The sequence below is a fragment of the Agrilus planipennis genome, unplaced genomic scaffold (genome assembly GCF_000699045.2).
Source record: "Agrilus planipennis isolate EAB-ADULT unplaced genomic scaffold, Apla_2.0 scaffold39, whole genome shotgun sequence".
In the NCBI taxonomy this organism is placed as follows: domain Eukaryota; kingdom Metazoa; phylum Arthropoda; class Insecta; order Coleoptera; family Buprestidae; genus Agrilus; species Agrilus planipennis.
The window spans coordinates 1,775,447-1,792,091 of NW_020439074.1; the positions used below are offsets into that span (position 1 = coordinate 1,775,447).

Sequence of the window (16,645 nt, forward strand, 5' to 3'; positions counted from 1 at the left end):
TATATATGTTATTTATATTTTGGTTTATAGTATCTGAATCCTATAGTCTGTATGAAGCTATTTTTAATGTTTAAATTTCTTTTTTAATTGTTAATATTCATGTTTTGAATAACTAATTTGAATCATCGTCCGAAATTGCGCCTCTATCAAAGGTGTCTTGATGCTGAAATGCATTGACGGGACTATCAGAAGTATCTTTTTCTTTTACAGCTGGCTTTTCTGTTGAAGGCTAAAAAAAGGACGTTATTTACACCATCATTTGTAGATGAAATAGTTGTTATCAAATGGGATTTTATAAGCTTTATTTTTTACCCAAGGATGCATAAGAACAAATGGTAATTCGGCCGTCAATTCTCCACCGAGAGCTCCCAAGTATAGTTTGACTTTAACAGCATAAGAAACGACGATACCAAATACGTCACTTGGATCGGATGAAGCTAATCTATAATAATTTTTATGATAGAAATGGGTAAGTTTTTCATTAAAGTTTTATATACAATGTAGTTGAAGCTAAAGATGTTTCTTCATCTTTCAGTTGCCCATCTAAAGCTACTCCTCGTCGGTTTTTGTTAAAGATCAGAAGAGGCGTCAAATGGATGATTTTTTGTAGGCTGGAACCTGGATGTATTGGGCAACCTTCCCTACAAGTTCATTAAATCTTGGCTAAATAAGGATATGAGAAATAGAATATAAATTTACTGAGTTTCGATGGTAGCAACGCAAGTTCTGTACTGGCCGTTTTGAAACAATACTACGTCCACACCTTGCTGAACCATCGCTTTAATCTTCTTCACCACCTTGTTGCTGTTGTTTCTTATGCAAACGTTCACCGCAATTTTTTCGCCGTGAAGATATACCTATTTAGAGCGAACAGGTGAGAATAATTTTAATGATAATTTGATCTATTAAATTTTAGATAAAAAGGAGAATTGTTTTGGAAATATAGTTTTCTTTATAGGACTTTGAATTGTATATATAGTAATAATCAATGAATTGATGTTTTCGGTCATAGCGTCACATCGCGAAAAAATTCTTTGTTACCTGTTTGTCTAGAGTAACTTCAAGTTCTAGTTCTCCAGGACTCAACATAAAGTCCTTTCGGACAACGGTACAAGGTTGCCTTCCTTGTTTTGATGGGGCAAATTGTATTTTGCGAATGCCCAGACATACCAAACTGCGTTTATGTGGTCGATCTATTTCACTTTCGCCGACAAACAATTTTATATAGTAATACACCCCACATGGCTTACCTTCTTCGTCAGGTCCTGTAATTGTGTAATCAACTTCATTTTTAAAGACTAATAGAAAAAACAGAAATAATTTGAACATTAAAATGTGCTGTCCATTTTCACTAATATTTTTAAAATATCCGAATATAATTTAAAAATTTTAATTATTTAAATTGATTAATGAATTCAATATACCTTGCTGAATTGTAACAGAAGATGGGGCATTTGGTGGAAGGCGAAAAGTAAACGGAAATGCATTGGGACCTAGTTTTTTTATTAAACGATCTTGAAGTTTCGTAGTATTATATTTTTCTGGTGGTGGATACAACTGCTCAGAGGCTAAATATAAGTCCTTTTGGAAATTGAGACCCATTGTTTCGTCTTGTTCTCTTCCATAACGAAAACTACACACAATCTGACCAAACACCTTGCGGTCTTTATAATCATCATCAATTACAACCACTCCATCTGATATTTTTAAAATTCATCAATCGACTGCTTTTGAAAAAAAAAAAAGTAAAAAACATCGCTTACCAACAGGCTCAATTTCAGATATATGGTCCACAAAATCTCTTTTTCCCAAATAAATTGTGAGTTTACCATTGGGAGAGCATTTTTTGAAAATGCGAAAATTATATACCATTTTATTAGGATATTTTTTTTATAGCAAAAGCTTATACTGTAAACTATTGAATGTTTCACTTTGCAATTTTCTGGTTTTATAAAGGCTCTGGTGACGTGATAATCTTGTTTGAAAGGAGCGAGTAAAATACTTAATCCAATTTTAACTTCTTAATATTATTATGTAACTTTCAGCTTAATTTATTGGCTTATGAAGAAAAACAGGCACGAGTACTTTTAAAGTATTTTATTCAGAGTAAAGTATAACAAAATGTAGTAACTGTAAACTAATCTAACTGAATTGATTTATGTAGTGCTTCTAAGTCACTAATTATTTTTCGAGATATTAAGAACCTATCAACATTTTGATTAGGGTTTGCACATAATTCAATGTTTGCCAAAATTGAATTATGTTTTGAACTTTGATCTGTCGGTGGATGGTGAAGAAGTCCTCCTGCCATCATCGGATATGGTGCATTTGCTGACAGAATTAACTAAAATATTTTTAAAACATATTTATTAATGTCTTATAAATATCTCATTTTCCCCTATCACTCTTTGATCTCGGTCTAAATTATAAAATGATTTGTTATTGTACCTTGCAAACGGCGTAAATATTGTGATCGCTCACTGAATTTTCACATAATTGTTTCTCGGAAAAAGAAAAATCACTATCTTCGTCCCAGTGATCACTTCTGTGAACTGTTAAACCTTCAAGTACACATATAAATATTAAATGTTAGATAAAGTACAGCATTTTCTTTTACTTTTATTAGGTAATTTGGGAACCATTATAACATTTTCTAAGTCTATAAAAGTTATTTTTAATGCGGAATCAACAGCGATATTATCGGGTGAAACATCTGTTAAGTAATATCTGAAATTTTCGTCTCCCTCAGTAAATATCAATGCTGATTCTAGTATCTGAAGGGCCAAATAAGTCCTTTGTGACCAATCCAAATCGGCAAGTTCAGTTAACATTAAACCGTTATAACTTTCTATTATTAGTTTTCCACATGCACCGTAATACTTTGGAACAGGCCATTTAATTTTTTTCTTGTTTAAAATCTATAAACAAAAGCCCACCGTTTTGCATTTTTAAATATTGTAGTTTTATTTATTATTTACATGTAAAATAAGTGGTTCAACATTAATTTGAAGTGTTGTCCAAATACTTATTAGGCGTTCGTTTTCCTTTAGGTTTTGATTAAAATCTGCTAGAGTACTCAAAAATAAATCTGCTCCATATTTTGAACACACTTTGAAGTTCTTTACTACATCAATATCTTCTGTAGTAATTAATTCAACAATTTCTTTATAGTAATCATGCGTGTCCTTAATTATATTAAGCTTACAATTATAAGATAAATTGTTCTTTTTACATATAAAATTGTTAAGATCATTTAGTTCATAATTATGAGCCAATTTTTTTAAAACCACTTTTTGATCACCAATGTAGGCATAGAACACGTTTTTTGCGTTTATACTATTGTAAAGTCTTTCAATTATGGATAATTGTTTATAATTTATCTCGTTTTCTAGTTTATTACAAAAGTCTTTGCCATAGCAGTAAGGGCAATCTTGTAAATTCACTATCACTTGCGACATATGAAAATATAAATATATACTTGAAATAATGAAAAGCAAAGGCATCACTTTCTTCATGCTAAAGTATATAGTGTTACATCTATTTAAAGAAAGGTACAGAACTTATTGGTATATTATTTTATAAATAGGAAAAAATTTTGTTTATATGAAATGGTTAGTGAAGTCGGCGTGAACTTTTAAATCCTTGTTGTAATGCCCTTTGCCTGTATGAGTACAATTCTTTCACCCACTTTTCCATTCGAACTTCTTCATTTAAAAATAACTAAAAATAAATAACAATTTAACATTTAAAAATAGAAATAATGAATTGTAGTAGTGAATACTCACATTGTGATGAAATATGCTGTCTAGTTCAGCTGGTTCAACCTCTGGAACTTTAATTGTCTGTTTTCTTAAATCTATAACAATATTATCTAGGACTTTTTTGTTGCCATCAGAGAAGAATTTTTTTTGAACAAATTTCTCAGAATTGATTTCTTCAATCACTTTAGAATCTACAGCAGGCATGACAGTATCTTCTATTTTAATTTGTTTATCACTATAATTTAACTTTTCGGTTTTTAACTTTTTATGAGCATTTCTTTTATTTGATGAAGTCGAATCACTGTCACTAGAAAAACTGGAACTGGAAGATGTGCTCCTTTTACTGCTTACAAATTCCTTTATATAAGAACGTGACCTAGATCTTCTAGATCTGTTTCTGTCTTTTGATTTTGATCTATAATTTCTATCACGGGAATCACGTGAATGTGAACGTCCTGGTCTGTGCCGCGAATATTCCTTGGGGGAATATTTACTTGATTTTGACTTGTAGGATTTGTGTCTTGATGAACTCCTACTACGTCTTAAAAGAGAAATATTAATATATAAAATACAAATTTTAGAAATGTTTACCTTGATTTTGAATATCTTTCTCTACTTTGGCTTCTAGACGAATATCTTGACCTCCTATGAGTCCGTTTACTTCTCGGTTCACTGTCAGATGAACTAGATCTAATAATTTTTCATTCAGAAGTATTGTACTTGATGTAGATATCGAACATGGAATTTTGCTTTACATTTATGACAATCTTACCTGTGACGACTACCTTTGTGAGATCTTTTAGAGCTTCTTTTCTCATGGTCTGAGTCGCTTGAATACTTACCCATTTCTAATTATTTGACTTTTTACCTGGCAAAAATAAAGAAGTTCAAATAGGTAACCAATGTTTCTGCTAATTTCTTAGCAATAATAAACGAATCCAACTAAAATCCGCCGTCGAAATATTAACTAATTTTAACTCAGTTATTTTGTATAAAAGAAATAAATGAAATGTATTTCAATATTGCTAATAAAATCGTTCATAAATTAAAAAGTAACCTCAACTCAACGAACCGTTTGACATTGACAAGTGTTGACAAGTTACTTCACATTGCCATAGATACTAGAGTTCACTCGACTCAAGAAGGTACATTCAAGAAGACTTAATCGACTAAACTTAGACCGTTTTAGTTCATTTATTTGTTTCTTAACAATGAGGGTGACAGCCGTTATAACTTATAAGCATAAATTATTGCCTTTTACACTTCGTGGTAACGTTTAACTACTTTGCATTTTATTTAAAAGTTATGATACATCCACTACAATAAGTCTCTGTTCACCGTGTATAAGATCTGCAAATAGAACGAATCTATAGATTTGCGCAGTGGATTGTTTTATGTTTCATGACTCTGTGAGTGCCACACCAGTTTAGTCAATTTGGTCAAGCCGTTATTGTGTTGAGCACTATTCAGCGCTGAGGTGTCAGTTATTTGTTTTGGTAAAGTAAAAAGTGTCAAATACATATCGATTAGAATATAAATTTCACAAGAGGAAGAGAAAATTCGTTTACCAAGATGACAATTATAACAAAACCACTTTCCGAGAAAAAACCAACTGATAAATTAGAAGTTCCGCTAGTTACAAATGAAACACTAGATGCAGTAAGTACAGAATACACCCTTGACTTTGATAAATGGCTTCTGCGTATTTTGTCTTTACGTATCTAGGATTAATGTAATTTTTTGTTAATATTACTTGGTTAATCTTTCTCAAATGCTTATTTTTTATACTAATTGGTTGAATTGTAATCCTTTGTTACTGAAGTAATAATATTCAACTTTAAACAAAAAGTTATAAATTTGTACAAGCTATAGACAAAATCTACAATATAAACAACGTTTGAAAGTAGTAGTAGCTACTGTGTAGAAATAATATCTATTACTTCATTATTTTTTAAAGCATAAATTTTTAAACATAAATATACATAATTGTGTATTGAGATCATGAATTTCATGTCTCGAACATTCACAAGGAAGTAATGATGTATCCATAATGATATAACTTTTGTTAAAATCATAATTTCATTTAGGTATGTGGATATGAAATAGTCCATCAAATACTCGTGTTCCAGCAATTAATATTTTATAACTATGTATTTAAAAGTAGGTGTAGGTTTGTTTTAAGATAATAAAATTGTTTATAGAAAATTTATTAATGCGTCCCAAACTTTTAACTATACAGAGTCTTCTTAAATATATTTTGTAATATATAAAGTCCAGATCTTGGTTGTGCAAGATTATTACCCTTAGTCATGTAAAATGTCTTGTTATTATTTATGGTCATGTTCATTATGACCTACTGTTTTGAAAACAGTATCATATAACAGCCAATGCAATAGAAATAGATTTACTCAATTCTCATAAGTGATACTGATAAGCAATATCTCATATATACCTATACGGTATTTAATTTTCTAGAATTTGTAAAATAAGCAATACTTACCTATATCAATTTTTCATAAAAAAATGTAATAAAGAATCTCAGTGTTTGGTATTTGATTTAATTTTAAAAGGTTTAACATATTGTATTTTTAAAGTAATATAAATATAGTCTTATAACTATTCATTTAGACAAAGAAAGTGATATACTAATTGTGAACTTTAATAAATTTTATTTCACATGAAAATGTTGGACAATTTTCAAAGAAACTAAAGTTAGGTGAAACGATTTTTGAATTTTATAATTGCTTATAGAATGTCATTTTCTGTATTCATTATGAATTTTAATCAAATAACACTAAACTTTTAGTTTATATTGTATTCAATTGATTTGTACCTTCCATTTGTATGCCTTTTTTTTTTTTAGTTTAATAAATAATAACCGTATTTATTATATCAGTTATCTAGTTTGTTAATATCTGAAAGTACGTCTTAAAATCGTATAAAATGTTAACTAAATGTTTGCGTTTCTGTTAGTTTAAATTCCTTCATGTACAGTTCAAAAGTTTAATAATTATTGCAAAATATTATACATTCCTTGTAACTAGAGATTAATGATTTATGATCAGTGTATTTTTATATTCAACAACTGTTGAATCAGTAAGATATCTAATTTCATATGCACGTCTGAAATATTGTTTTTAGTAGTATTATTAGATTGTTCACGTTATGTTTTACAAATTAAAGAATAATGTTATTTTCTAAAAGAGTACCTACTTTTAGGCGTTTATTTCCAAAACTTATTACTTTATTGTAAGTCTAAAAAACTAATATATTTTATTGTTAGTATATAACTACATAAGATTATTTGTAATGTGATTCAATTGCATGTGACTGTTTGAGTAGTTAATTGCTTCAACAAATCAAACTTTCTAGATGCATTTCGTGCAATTAGTTAGGCATTTACTATTTTTTTGTGCAAATATCTTTCCCAAGCCACTTATCGTCAAAAATATCAACAATAGCATTTGTTTATAAAAGGCAAAATACAGAACTTATCAGTGAAAATATGTAGATGAAGATAGTGTGAACATATTCGTCTGAATGTTGAATTTATAAGATTAGTTGCAAAGGAAACAAAGAAGCCTTTCAGTGTACTTTTTTTTTTAATATAAATCGCTTTAATACCTAATGTTAAATGCATCTATTGTACGTTGCTATTGTGGCCATTAAACAAAAAACAATTATTGTATCAAAATAGTAGTGTGTTGTCGGAATGAAATTGTTATGTACACTTATGTAATAGGTATACGGATGCATAAACTATTATATGACGTATGTATATACAAGCGTTATTAATTGTCGCATCAATTCTGACGAAACAAAAAACAGGAACGCTTTGCGTATGCAAAATTCTACTCTCGCTTTTAAAACGATCGATTAATTTTTTAAATTGAGATATTATGGGCGCCCGTAGAATATCTGCAGTGAAGATAATTTAAAGTTCCGAAGAAAGAAAACAAAAACGTTCCATACAAATTTTGTCACCTTTTTCCACTTCCTAAAGGGTTGAATTTCGGAATATCATTTCTTGTTTCATATATCATCAAAAAGCAAACCTGTGGGCATAATATCAGCTATCAAGGACCAGGGGTTTAGCTTGATTATTATTATGTTCAGGATTAGTTGTTTAACGTTTAGTTATATAAATTATTGCCCATATTGAATATCTAACTTTTAAGTAAACCCTGAACTTTTTAAGTTTAAAATTTTGTATTAAAATATAGATTATGCGTAACTATTGAGATTTTTATTTTACAGCCACAAGGCGAGGATGTAGAGGCGGGATCTGAGACTGCCGAAAGTCGACGACGTTTCGTCATTCTTCATGCTCGTGCACGTCGTGTTTCCACCACTACCACCCTGCTCTTGTCGCTCACAGCTTTAACAGTCGTCGGTGTTGGCATTATTGGAGGTACCTACCTGTATCGTCAATTTTTGCGCTCACAACTACATTTCCGTGGTTGGTGTAACATCCCCTACAATTCCGATGGGACAGGTCATACTGCCATGATCGTTAGTCCCGATGGGGGTGATAACGAACTTAGCGACTCTGATCTATTTAGAACATTCAGACATGCCAACAACGGCCCTCCTTCTCCTGACAACAACTTGAACGAATATTTCCAGGTAAAATAATTATTTCAATTAGATAGATTAAAAAGGAGGAAAATAAACTAGAAGAAAAGTTTTTAATGTCATTTCTGTTAACTGAGCCTATCATTTGTGACGTGCGATAGAAACCAAGCAGATCCATTTATGTTCTAATTCATGTTTTGTTTTGTTAAACCTCAGGAATCGTTTGAGTTGGATTTGGACGATGATGTGTATGAAAAAATCGATGTGCCAGACTTTCGAGAAGGACGCAGTGGCCGTTTCATCCATGATTTTAATACCAATTTAACCGGTATCGTCGATCTGACCGGTAAACGCTGTTTCGTTATGCCTCTGAACAGGGATATGGTGTTGCCGCCCAGATCTCTTTTTGATTTGATTCAAAAGATGTGGGACGGATACTACAAGGTCGACACCCAGGTTGTCCGAGAGACAATGAGAGTTGTTATTCCACCCATGAATGATGACGATAAAAAAGCGATCGGTTCTTACATATCTAAGGAATGCGAGGGAGTTCCGGTTTACAAGCTGGAGAAATATGTTGGAGGAGGTATGTTTACATCCTTTTGAATTTTTATTTTAAAACTCCCCAAAATAGATTTAAAAGATTAGATTTCTAGGGTTTCGCAGCCAAACGACAAATGCGACTCTTAAGATTTCCTTATGTCTGTTTGGTTGTTTATTAATTTTCTGGGTAAATGATTATTTTTATGAACTTATTAGAAATATCCTTAATTGTAGGCAAAAATGTGTAGTGTGTGTATAATGAATTGCATACTTTAATGTAATTCAGGCGCAAAATGGTAAAATCAATTTATATCAATCAAAGTTTAATATTAAACGGCTTATAAAGCAAATTCTATTATATCATTACCGTGTTTGTTTTCAGTATTTGTGTTTACATTAATTATGTAAGCTATTTGATTATTATTATTATTATAAGTATAAAAGGGTTTCTTCCTACGTACATATCGAAATTAAATATTATTTCCTGCTTTTTGATTTATTTGTTGAAACTTATTTGTGTACATTTTATTTTAAAGTTGTTCTCCAGGTTATCTAAGACAAAAAAATGCATAAATGTGATTGTATTAATAATTATTTCCCCTTTTTAGCAAATGGCTTCAAGCTCTGCTATGTGTGCAACTCTGCCCTTGTAATGAATCCTATGTTTTTCGAAATTTACGCCTCTTCGCCTGTTAAACAGTTGTAAAAAAAATAAATTTATGTTGCCCTTTACATTTTCACGTTATTTTAATGTGTTTGTTTAGATTATCATTTGATTTTATTTTACAAAATAATATTATTTTATTATTGCAGTTGTAAAAAGATCAGCGGATCTGCCAAATGACGCCAAATTTGCTCAGTTTTCGGGCAGAGGTATTGTTGAGTTTGACATTGTCAACTTTGAGGAAGCCATGAACTCGCTGGAGAAGATCACGAACTAGACCGTTCAGGTTTGTAAATCTTCAATTTATGTTTGGAGTTCCCTAATAATTTTAGTCAATCTTCAATTTTATCAATACAGTAATATATAAACAGGGGTATATAGACCGAATTTAAGCAGAGGTAAGGTTTAACCATTACTGAATATGTGTGGAGGCCCTAAAGTTTCTATCGTGTAGAAACGTAAGTGTAGGTCTTAAGAATGGAATTCATATTATTGTAGTTGTAACTTTTAATAATCATTTTCTTTTTCTTGTTGGTTCTGGGGCCATGCAATTTACTATCAGTCAACAAAAAATGTACCAAAGATATAGAAAAAAAAAATCTTTTTCAAAATTAGAACATCTCTCTGATAGTGCATAAGGAGTTTACTAATTATTTAAAATTATCGTTTATTGGTACCAGAACCAAATTTTTAGCAATTAGAAGTTGCGTATATGTATGTATGTATCCCAAATTAAAGTACCTATATAAAGTAAGTAGTTGTTTGAAATTAAACATAAATGTGAAATTTTGTATACAGTAAGAAGCAGTGTTGCTGTTTGTTGTTCAAATCTTGGAATTTCTGTTATTTTTCTTTCTTTAGAACTTTGCTAATTATTTTGTGAGGCCATATATACGTATAAAAGTATTTTTGATTGATTAATGTACCCAGTAAGTACATTTATGATATTTTGTTGTTTAAATAACTCATACTATATTATATGAAATGAAGTTAAGTGAATAAATGGTTTACTTTTTTTGGGAGTTTCATGTATGTATCTTTAATACGAAACAAGGTTTATTAGAAAAAAAAAAATTTATTAGAATTTAAGTATAAACAAATAATGATCATACTTATGCTAAATCGCTAAAAAATTCGCCTACATTTGTTTTGCTAGAAGAAGGTAAATTATGTTGCATTTCTTTTTTAGTTTGGTGTTTGTTATGTTTATGACTGATTTTTTCAAAGTTTTCAAAAAATTTTATATTCCAAAATTTAATATCATTGTCGGCACTGCACGATGCAAGGAATCGTCCATCGTTACAAATATCAATATGTTCAACTGACATCTCATGCTGTCCAACAATTCCTATGTGACGGTGTGGAAAAAGATGAACAGCTCTTAGATTTCCGTCTTCACATGCAGTAACCACTATATTCTCTGTAATAGGCACGAAACTGCTTATTGACGACTTTGTTGCTGGGAATTCATCACTGTGCATGCCAAACTCTCTCATATTAAAAATAAACAATTTTCCTTTATTTGAACTTGATACCAGTTTGGTTTCATGCCTAACTGTTCCTAAGCATGTTAGTTCTTCTTCATATTCAACTGATTGCATTAAGAATTTGCTAAAAATGTTTGATGGTGTGTTATGGACTTAAATTTTATATTTGATACTTACTTATTACACAAGTCTATAGTAGTTAATGAACCATCTCCACTTGAACAACACAAATATTTATTTTGATCGACTGGTATAATGTCGCTTATATAATCATCATTTTTTTTTACTGATAGGAGAGGTGTTGGTTGCCGGTAATCCCAAATATTAATAATACCATTGTCATCTCCTGTTAAAAAGGCGTTCTATTAGCATAAGTAACTGCAGTTTGTAATTTCAACAACTTACCTGTAGCAAAAGTGTTTTGGCCTATTATTGATAAACAGTATATTGGATTCTGGTGAGCCTTTTCAAAGAATGTCTTCAATTTCCTAGTCTCCATATCTGTTAACATAATAGACATGTCTTTTGAAGCTGTAAACATTGTTTTTCCATCAGTACTAAATTCAACATCTCTGCATGCCTTTGTATGTAACTCTACAGTATCTAATAATGTATTTTCTTCATTACTATACTTATACAAAATTACATCTCCAACAATATTTGCGATAGCTAAAATATCTTCATTTGGATGAAAACAAATGTCTGCAACAAAATCTTCTACTTTAATGCAAGGCGGTTTATCGCGAGGTTTTTGATTTTCTTTTATTATTGCTTTTATAACTTCATCTTCTTCATTACTTTCATTTTCGTTCTGATTTGAGTCCTGCTGGTTGTTAACAGAATAAACCGATTTCACAGAATCGTCGTCAGAATCATCTGAGGATAAGCTAATATCAAAATCACTGTCATCAGAATCAGATGCTGTCGAAGTCTTCTCAGTCATTCCTATACTTTTTTTATTTAAGCCCATATCTTAAAAATAAACAATTTGACTTTTGTTAATTGTTAAAGGTTATGTTCATAGGTTCACTGGTTATGTTTATAGTTTAGCTTGATTTTTAGGTATATTTTACTTTACCGTTAACTTGGTACCTACTGATAAAGTTTTGTGTAGTTATCTATGGTGTACTTTTGTAACCACTTTCATTCACATTATATGATCATAATTAGTTGACATTTGTGGTACAAAGTTATTAATTTTGTAATTTTTATTTAGTTTTACTTAAAATAGCCGATACAGTTAACAAAACGTATTTTGCTTGCATTGTTTTGTTATCATACAGTAGGAAATATGACAATGGGCGATGAGACTCCAGTTACATCTTTAATTTTACCTGTTTTAATTCGTCCTATTTTATCACAGGTAATTACCATTTACATTATGTATATACTTGCTATTCTTTTAAGCATGTGTATATAAATTTGATGGTATTTTAGTTGGAACGAAAAGACGTTTCTGCGTCCCAAACCCTTCGATCGGCAATTTCAAAGGCAGAAACTGCATATCCAGGTTTAACCTATGATCTTGTGGTAGGAATAATGAGACGAGGCGAGATAAATGTTAATATGAATGAAAGCATATTAAGGCTGCAGGGAGCTGTTTCAGATACAGAAAGTAATTTGTTTAAACATCATAAATTGCCATACAAACAAATATGTTTTTAGTTGTCGAATATCGATTGAACAGATCAGAAGATGCATTTCAAGAGTTGAATAAAAAATCAGCTGCTCTTAAGAAAATTCTTAGTCGAATTCCAGATGAAATTACAGACCGCAAAACATTCCTAGAAACCATAAAGTAAATGTTTTCTCTATTTTAGTGATTTCCCTTTGAACTAACACATATTATTTTAGGGAGATAGCAAGTGCCATAAAAAAGTTATTAGATGCTGTTAATGAAGTTAGTGGTTTCATTCCAGGAACAACTGGAAAACAAGCCTTGGAACAAAGAAAAAGGGAATTTGTAAAATATTCAAAAAGGTTCAGCAATACCTTGAAAGAATATTTTAAGGAAGGGCAGTAAGTATTAGTATTATATTAGTTTTACTCAGAGTTTATGTAGGATTAGTAATAGTACCACAATGCTCAATGAGGCAAGCCAAAAGCTTTGCCAATAACAAGATCAAAAAATAAGGCCCAAAGTGTAGAAAATGCTGTTGCATCCTCTGTAGATTTATGTAAAAAGTAAACTGTTGCTATGGTATTTTACTTAAAATTTTCATTAATCTTTTGCATATATTTGAACAAGATTTAAAATAATCAAAGCTGCAGTGTAATTCTTAAATTAATATGCGTTTTTCTCATTCATTGTGGAACAACAACTTTTTTAAAATGATTTTAGCAAAAGAAAAAAAGATTTTCAGGTATAACATTTTACTGTATACTTTCCACAAACGTTTTTTAAATTGAATTAATTGCATTAATTTATGTTATATCTGTTGTTCTTTCAAATGAATAAAAATATTTAATATTGTTATATAAGTATATGTAGTGTTCTTTTTGCCATTCTAGGAAGTAAAGTGTGTTGCATAACGTATTGGCGTAGTATATGCTGTCTAGTTCAGCTGGTTCAACCTCTGGAACTTTAATTGTCTGTTTTCTTAAATCTATAACAATATTATCTAGGACTTTTTTGTTGCCATCAGAGAAGAATTTTTTTTGAACAAATTTCTCAGAATTGATTTCTTCAATCACTTTAGAATCTACAGCAGGCATGACAGTATCTTCTATTTTAATTTGTTTATCACTATAATTTAACTTTTCGGTTTTTAACTTTTTATGAGCATTTCTTTTATTTGATGAAGTCGAATCACTGTCACTAGAAAAACTGGAACTGGAAGATGTGCTCCTTTTACTGCTTACAAATTCCTTTATATAAGAACGTGACCTAGATCTTCTAGATCTGTTTCTGTCTTTTGATTTTGATCTATAATTTCTATCACGGGAATCACGTGAATGTGAACGTCCTGGTCTGTGCCGCGAATATTCCTTGGGGGAATATTTACTTGATTTTGACTTGTAGGATTTGTGTCTTGATGAACTCCTACTACGTCTTAAAAGAGAAATATTNATTACAGTTTTATTTTGAATTATTTATGTTTCTTGTAGGTATAAACTTATTTGTTTTCAATTTTGGGCAAAGAGAGTTGATTTTGCCACATTGCTTATTTTATACTTATCTGTTTTGTACTTGTTAATGCACAAACTAGAAGGATAATAAAAGTATTATGAGATGGTCTAGTGCAACAAAAAAAAAAGATAAAACTTAATGCTGTATTAGATTAAGACTTTTGTAAATGTTTTTTTCTCATTGAGAACTGCTAATCAGTAAACTTATTTTTTTTAATCCAACAGTGTATTTTATTTATTAACACTATAAAGAAAACACATTTGTTAATATCTAACACTTTTAAAGATAAAATTGTTCTTTTGAAAGGCATTTCAACCAAAACATACGTACATCTGTAACAAATATTATTACAGTTTTGTATAATGAACTACTTTTAAAAACAATAATTTTCAGGGTGGCCCATAATGAATAAGACAAAGCAATACAGGATGTTGGCAGTTTAGCATTAAAGAGAGTGGCTTTAAGTAATGAAGTAATGAAAACAAAAGAATTTCTATAAATAATTAAGCTGGTAACACAGTTATTACAATTACCGTTTTTCTTAGCCCAGTTACCTGTGTCTAGGGGCTTTTAGGGATCATATTTAAAAATAATTGCTGATTTTTGTTTGCCACCTTAATTACTTGACATAATAATTTAAAATTCGTAGTAGGTTTCACATAACTGAAAAAAATTAATTGTTTCAGAGTTGCCACAAATCACCCTGTATATACGTAGTAAACAAACGTATAGTGCTATGCGCATGCTTGACATTCCCTTTCCCTAGTCACGTTGAAATTTCACGTGTGGTTGTTGGTTTTTTTTCTTCAGTCTTCAGTCGCATGCGGTTAACCACTTTCATTCACATTATATGATCATAATTAGTTGACATTTGTGGTACAAAGTTATTAATTTTGTAATTTTTATTTAGTTTTACTTAAAATAGCCGATACAGTTAACAAAACGTATTTTGCTTGCATTGTTTTGTTATCATACAGTAGGAAATATGACAATGGGCGATGAGACTCCAGTTACATCTTTAATTTTACCTGTTTTAATTCGTCCTATTTTATCACAGGTAATTACCATTTACATTATGTATATACTTGCTATTCTTTTAAGCATGTGTATATAAATTTGATGGTATTTTAGTTGGAACGAAAAGACGTTTCTGCGTCCCAAACCCTTCGATCGGCAATTTCAAAGGCAGAAACTGCATATCCAGGTTTAACCTATGATCTTGTGGTAGGAATAATGAGACGAGGCGAGATAAATGTTAATATGAATGAAAGCATATTAAGGCTGCAGGGAGCTGTTTCAGATACAGAAAGTAATTTGTTTAAACATCATAAATTGCCATACAAACAAATATGTTTTTAGTTGTCGAATATCGATTGAACAGATCAGAAGATGCATTTCAAGAGTTGAATAAAAAATCAGCTGCTCTTAAGAAAATTCTTAGTCGAATTCCAGATGAAATTACAGACCGCAAAACATTCCTAGAAACCATAAAGTAAATGTTTTCTCTATTTTAGTGATTTCCCTTTGAACTAACACATATTATTTTAGGGAGATAGCAAGTGCCATAAAAAAGTTATTAGATGCTGTTAATGAAGTTAGTGGTTTCATTCCAGGAACAACTGGAAAACAAGCCTTGGAACAAAGAAAAAGGGAATTTGTAAAATATTCAAAAAGGTTCAGCAATACCTTGAAAGAATATTTTAAGGAAGGGCAGTAAGTATTAGTATTATATTAGTTTTACTCAGAGTTTATGTAGGATTAGTAATAGTACCACAATGCTCAATGAGGCAAGCCAAAAGCTTTGCCAATAACAAGATCAAAAAATAAGGCCCAAAGTGTAGAAAATGCTGTTGCATCCTCTGTAGATTTATGTAAAAAGTAAACTGTTGCTATGGTATTTTACTTAAAATTTTCATTAATCTTTTGCATATATTTGAACAAGATTTAAAATAATCAAAGCTGCAGTGTAATTCTTAAATTAATATGCGTTTTTCTCATTCATTGTGGAACAACAACTTTTTTAAAATGATTTTAGCAAAAGAAAAAAAGATTTTCAGGTATAACATTTTACTGTATACTTTCCACAAACGTTTTTTAAATTGAATTAATTGCATTAATTTATGTTATATCTGTTGTTCTTTCAAATGAATAAAAATATTTAATATTGTTATATAAGTATATGTAGTGTTCTTTTTGCCATTCTAGGAAGTAAAGTGTGTTGCATAACGTATTGGCGTAGTCTAGTGTACATGTTTTTGATACAATTTCTCTTATTTTATAGGGCTAATGCAGTTTTTATTAGTGCATTATACCTAATCCATCAAACAAACATGATTATTGCCACCGTCAAGAGTAAATGTGAATAAGGTATAGTATTAGTTAAGTAGCATTATTAATGTAAAAAAAGGGTTATATGGAGATTAAAATATACATATATATTTTAAAAAACATCCTACACAAAGTCAGAAAAATAAGTGCATTAAAA

The 16,645-nt window shown here is 30.3% G+C and overlaps 6 protein-coding genes across 9 annotated transcripts; 2 read left to right on the forward strand and 4 right to left on the reverse strand.

Annotated features, from left to right (window-relative positions):
- Positions 1-6: 6 nt before the first annotated feature.
- LOC108745044 (arrestin homolog) lies at positions 7-1,971 on the reverse strand. Of its 2 annotated transcripts, none has more exons than XM_018481085.2 (7): positions 1,764-1,971; positions 1,425-1,697; positions 1,042-1,265; positions 700-857; positions 498-641; positions 313-442; positions 7-229 (listed from the first exon to the last, which is right to left on the reverse strand). In XM_018481085.2, exons 1-7 carry the CDS (start codon positions 1,870-1,872, stop codon positions 113-115), a joined length of 1,155 nt encoding a protein of 384 aa, XP_018336587.1. In that variant the 5' UTR covers positions 1,873-1,971; the 3' UTR covers positions 7-112. The 2 variants fall into 2 exon arrangements, with proteins under 2 accessions (XP_018336587.1, XP_018336586.1); XM_018481084.2 differs by having other exon boundaries at positions 1,042-1,298.
- A 111-nt stretch (positions 1,972-2,082) lies between these two features.
- On the reverse strand, positions 2,083-3,537 carry LOC108745045 (deleted in autism protein 1-like). 2 transcript variants are annotated; one of them, XM_018481086.1, is made up of 4 exons: positions 2,979-3,537; positions 2,618-2,918; positions 2,449-2,561; positions 2,083-2,344 (listed from the first exon to the last, which is right to left on the reverse strand). In XM_018481086.1, exons 1-4 carry the CDS (start codon positions 3,513-3,515, stop codon positions 2,138-2,140), a joined length of 1,158 nt encoding a protein of 385 aa, XP_018336588.1. In that variant the 5' UTR covers positions 3,516-3,537; the 3' UTR covers positions 2,083-2,137. The 2 variants fall into 2 exon arrangements, with proteins under 2 accessions (XP_018336588.1, XP_018336589.1); XM_018481087.1 differs by having other exon boundaries at positions 2,618-3,068.
- LOC108745047 (serine/Arginine-related protein 53) lies at positions 3,518-4,842 on the reverse strand. Its single transcript, XM_018481089.2, has 4 exons — positions 4,534-4,842; positions 4,353-4,451; positions 3,786-4,302; positions 3,518-3,720 (listed from the first exon to the last, which is right to left on the reverse strand). The coding sequence occupies exons 1-4, from the start codon at positions 4,605-4,607 to the stop codon at positions 3,613-3,615; spliced, it is 798 nt and encodes a 265-aa protein (XP_018336591.1). The 5' UTR covers positions 4,608-4,842; the 3' UTR covers positions 3,518-3,612.
- A 338-nt stretch (positions 4,843-5,180) lies between these two features.
- LOC108745046 (integral membrane protein 2B) lies at positions 5,181-10,297 on the forward strand. Its single transcript, XM_018481088.2, has 4 exons — positions 5,181-5,420; positions 8,019-8,387; positions 8,553-8,922; positions 9,693-10,297. Exons 1-4 carry the CDS (start codon positions 5,334-5,336, stop codon positions 9,818-9,820), a joined length of 954 nt encoding a protein of 317 aa, XP_018336590.1. The 5' UTR covers positions 5,181-5,333; the 3' UTR covers positions 9,821-10,297.
- Positions 10,298-10,392: 95 nt separating this feature from the next.
- LOC108745043 (WD repeat-containing protein 55 homolog) lies at positions 10,393-12,104 on the reverse strand. The gene is made up of 3 exons (XM_018481083.2): positions 11,436-12,104; positions 11,208-11,376; positions 10,393-11,154 (listed from the first exon to the last, which is right to left on the reverse strand). The coding sequence occupies exons 1-3, from the start codon at positions 11,998-12,000 to the stop codon at positions 10,656-10,658; spliced, it is 1,233 nt and encodes a 410-aa protein (XP_018336585.1). The 5' UTR covers positions 12,001-12,104; the 3' UTR covers positions 10,393-10,655.
- A 95-nt stretch (positions 12,105-12,199) lies between these two features.
- LOC108745048 (programmed cell death protein 10) lies at positions 12,200-16,639 on the forward strand. Of its 2 annotated transcripts, none has more exons than XM_025977185.1 (5): positions 12,200-12,393; positions 12,468-12,645; positions 12,696-12,828; positions 12,885-13,049; positions 16,442-16,639. In XM_025977185.1, the coding sequence occupies exons 1-5, from the start codon at positions 12,322-12,324 to the stop codon at positions 16,524-16,526; spliced, it is 633 nt and encodes a 210-aa protein (XP_025832970.1). In that variant the 5' UTR covers positions 12,200-12,321; the 3' UTR covers positions 16,527-16,639. The 2 variants fall into 2 exon arrangements, with proteins under 2 accessions (XP_025832970.1, XP_025832971.1); XM_025977186.1 differs by lacking the exons at positions 12,200-12,393; positions 12,468-12,645; positions 12,696-12,828; positions 12,885-13,049 and adding exons at positions 14,997-15,217; positions 15,292-15,469; positions 15,520-15,652; positions 15,709-15,873.
- The last annotated feature ends 6 nt before the right edge of the window (positions 16,640-16,645 follow it).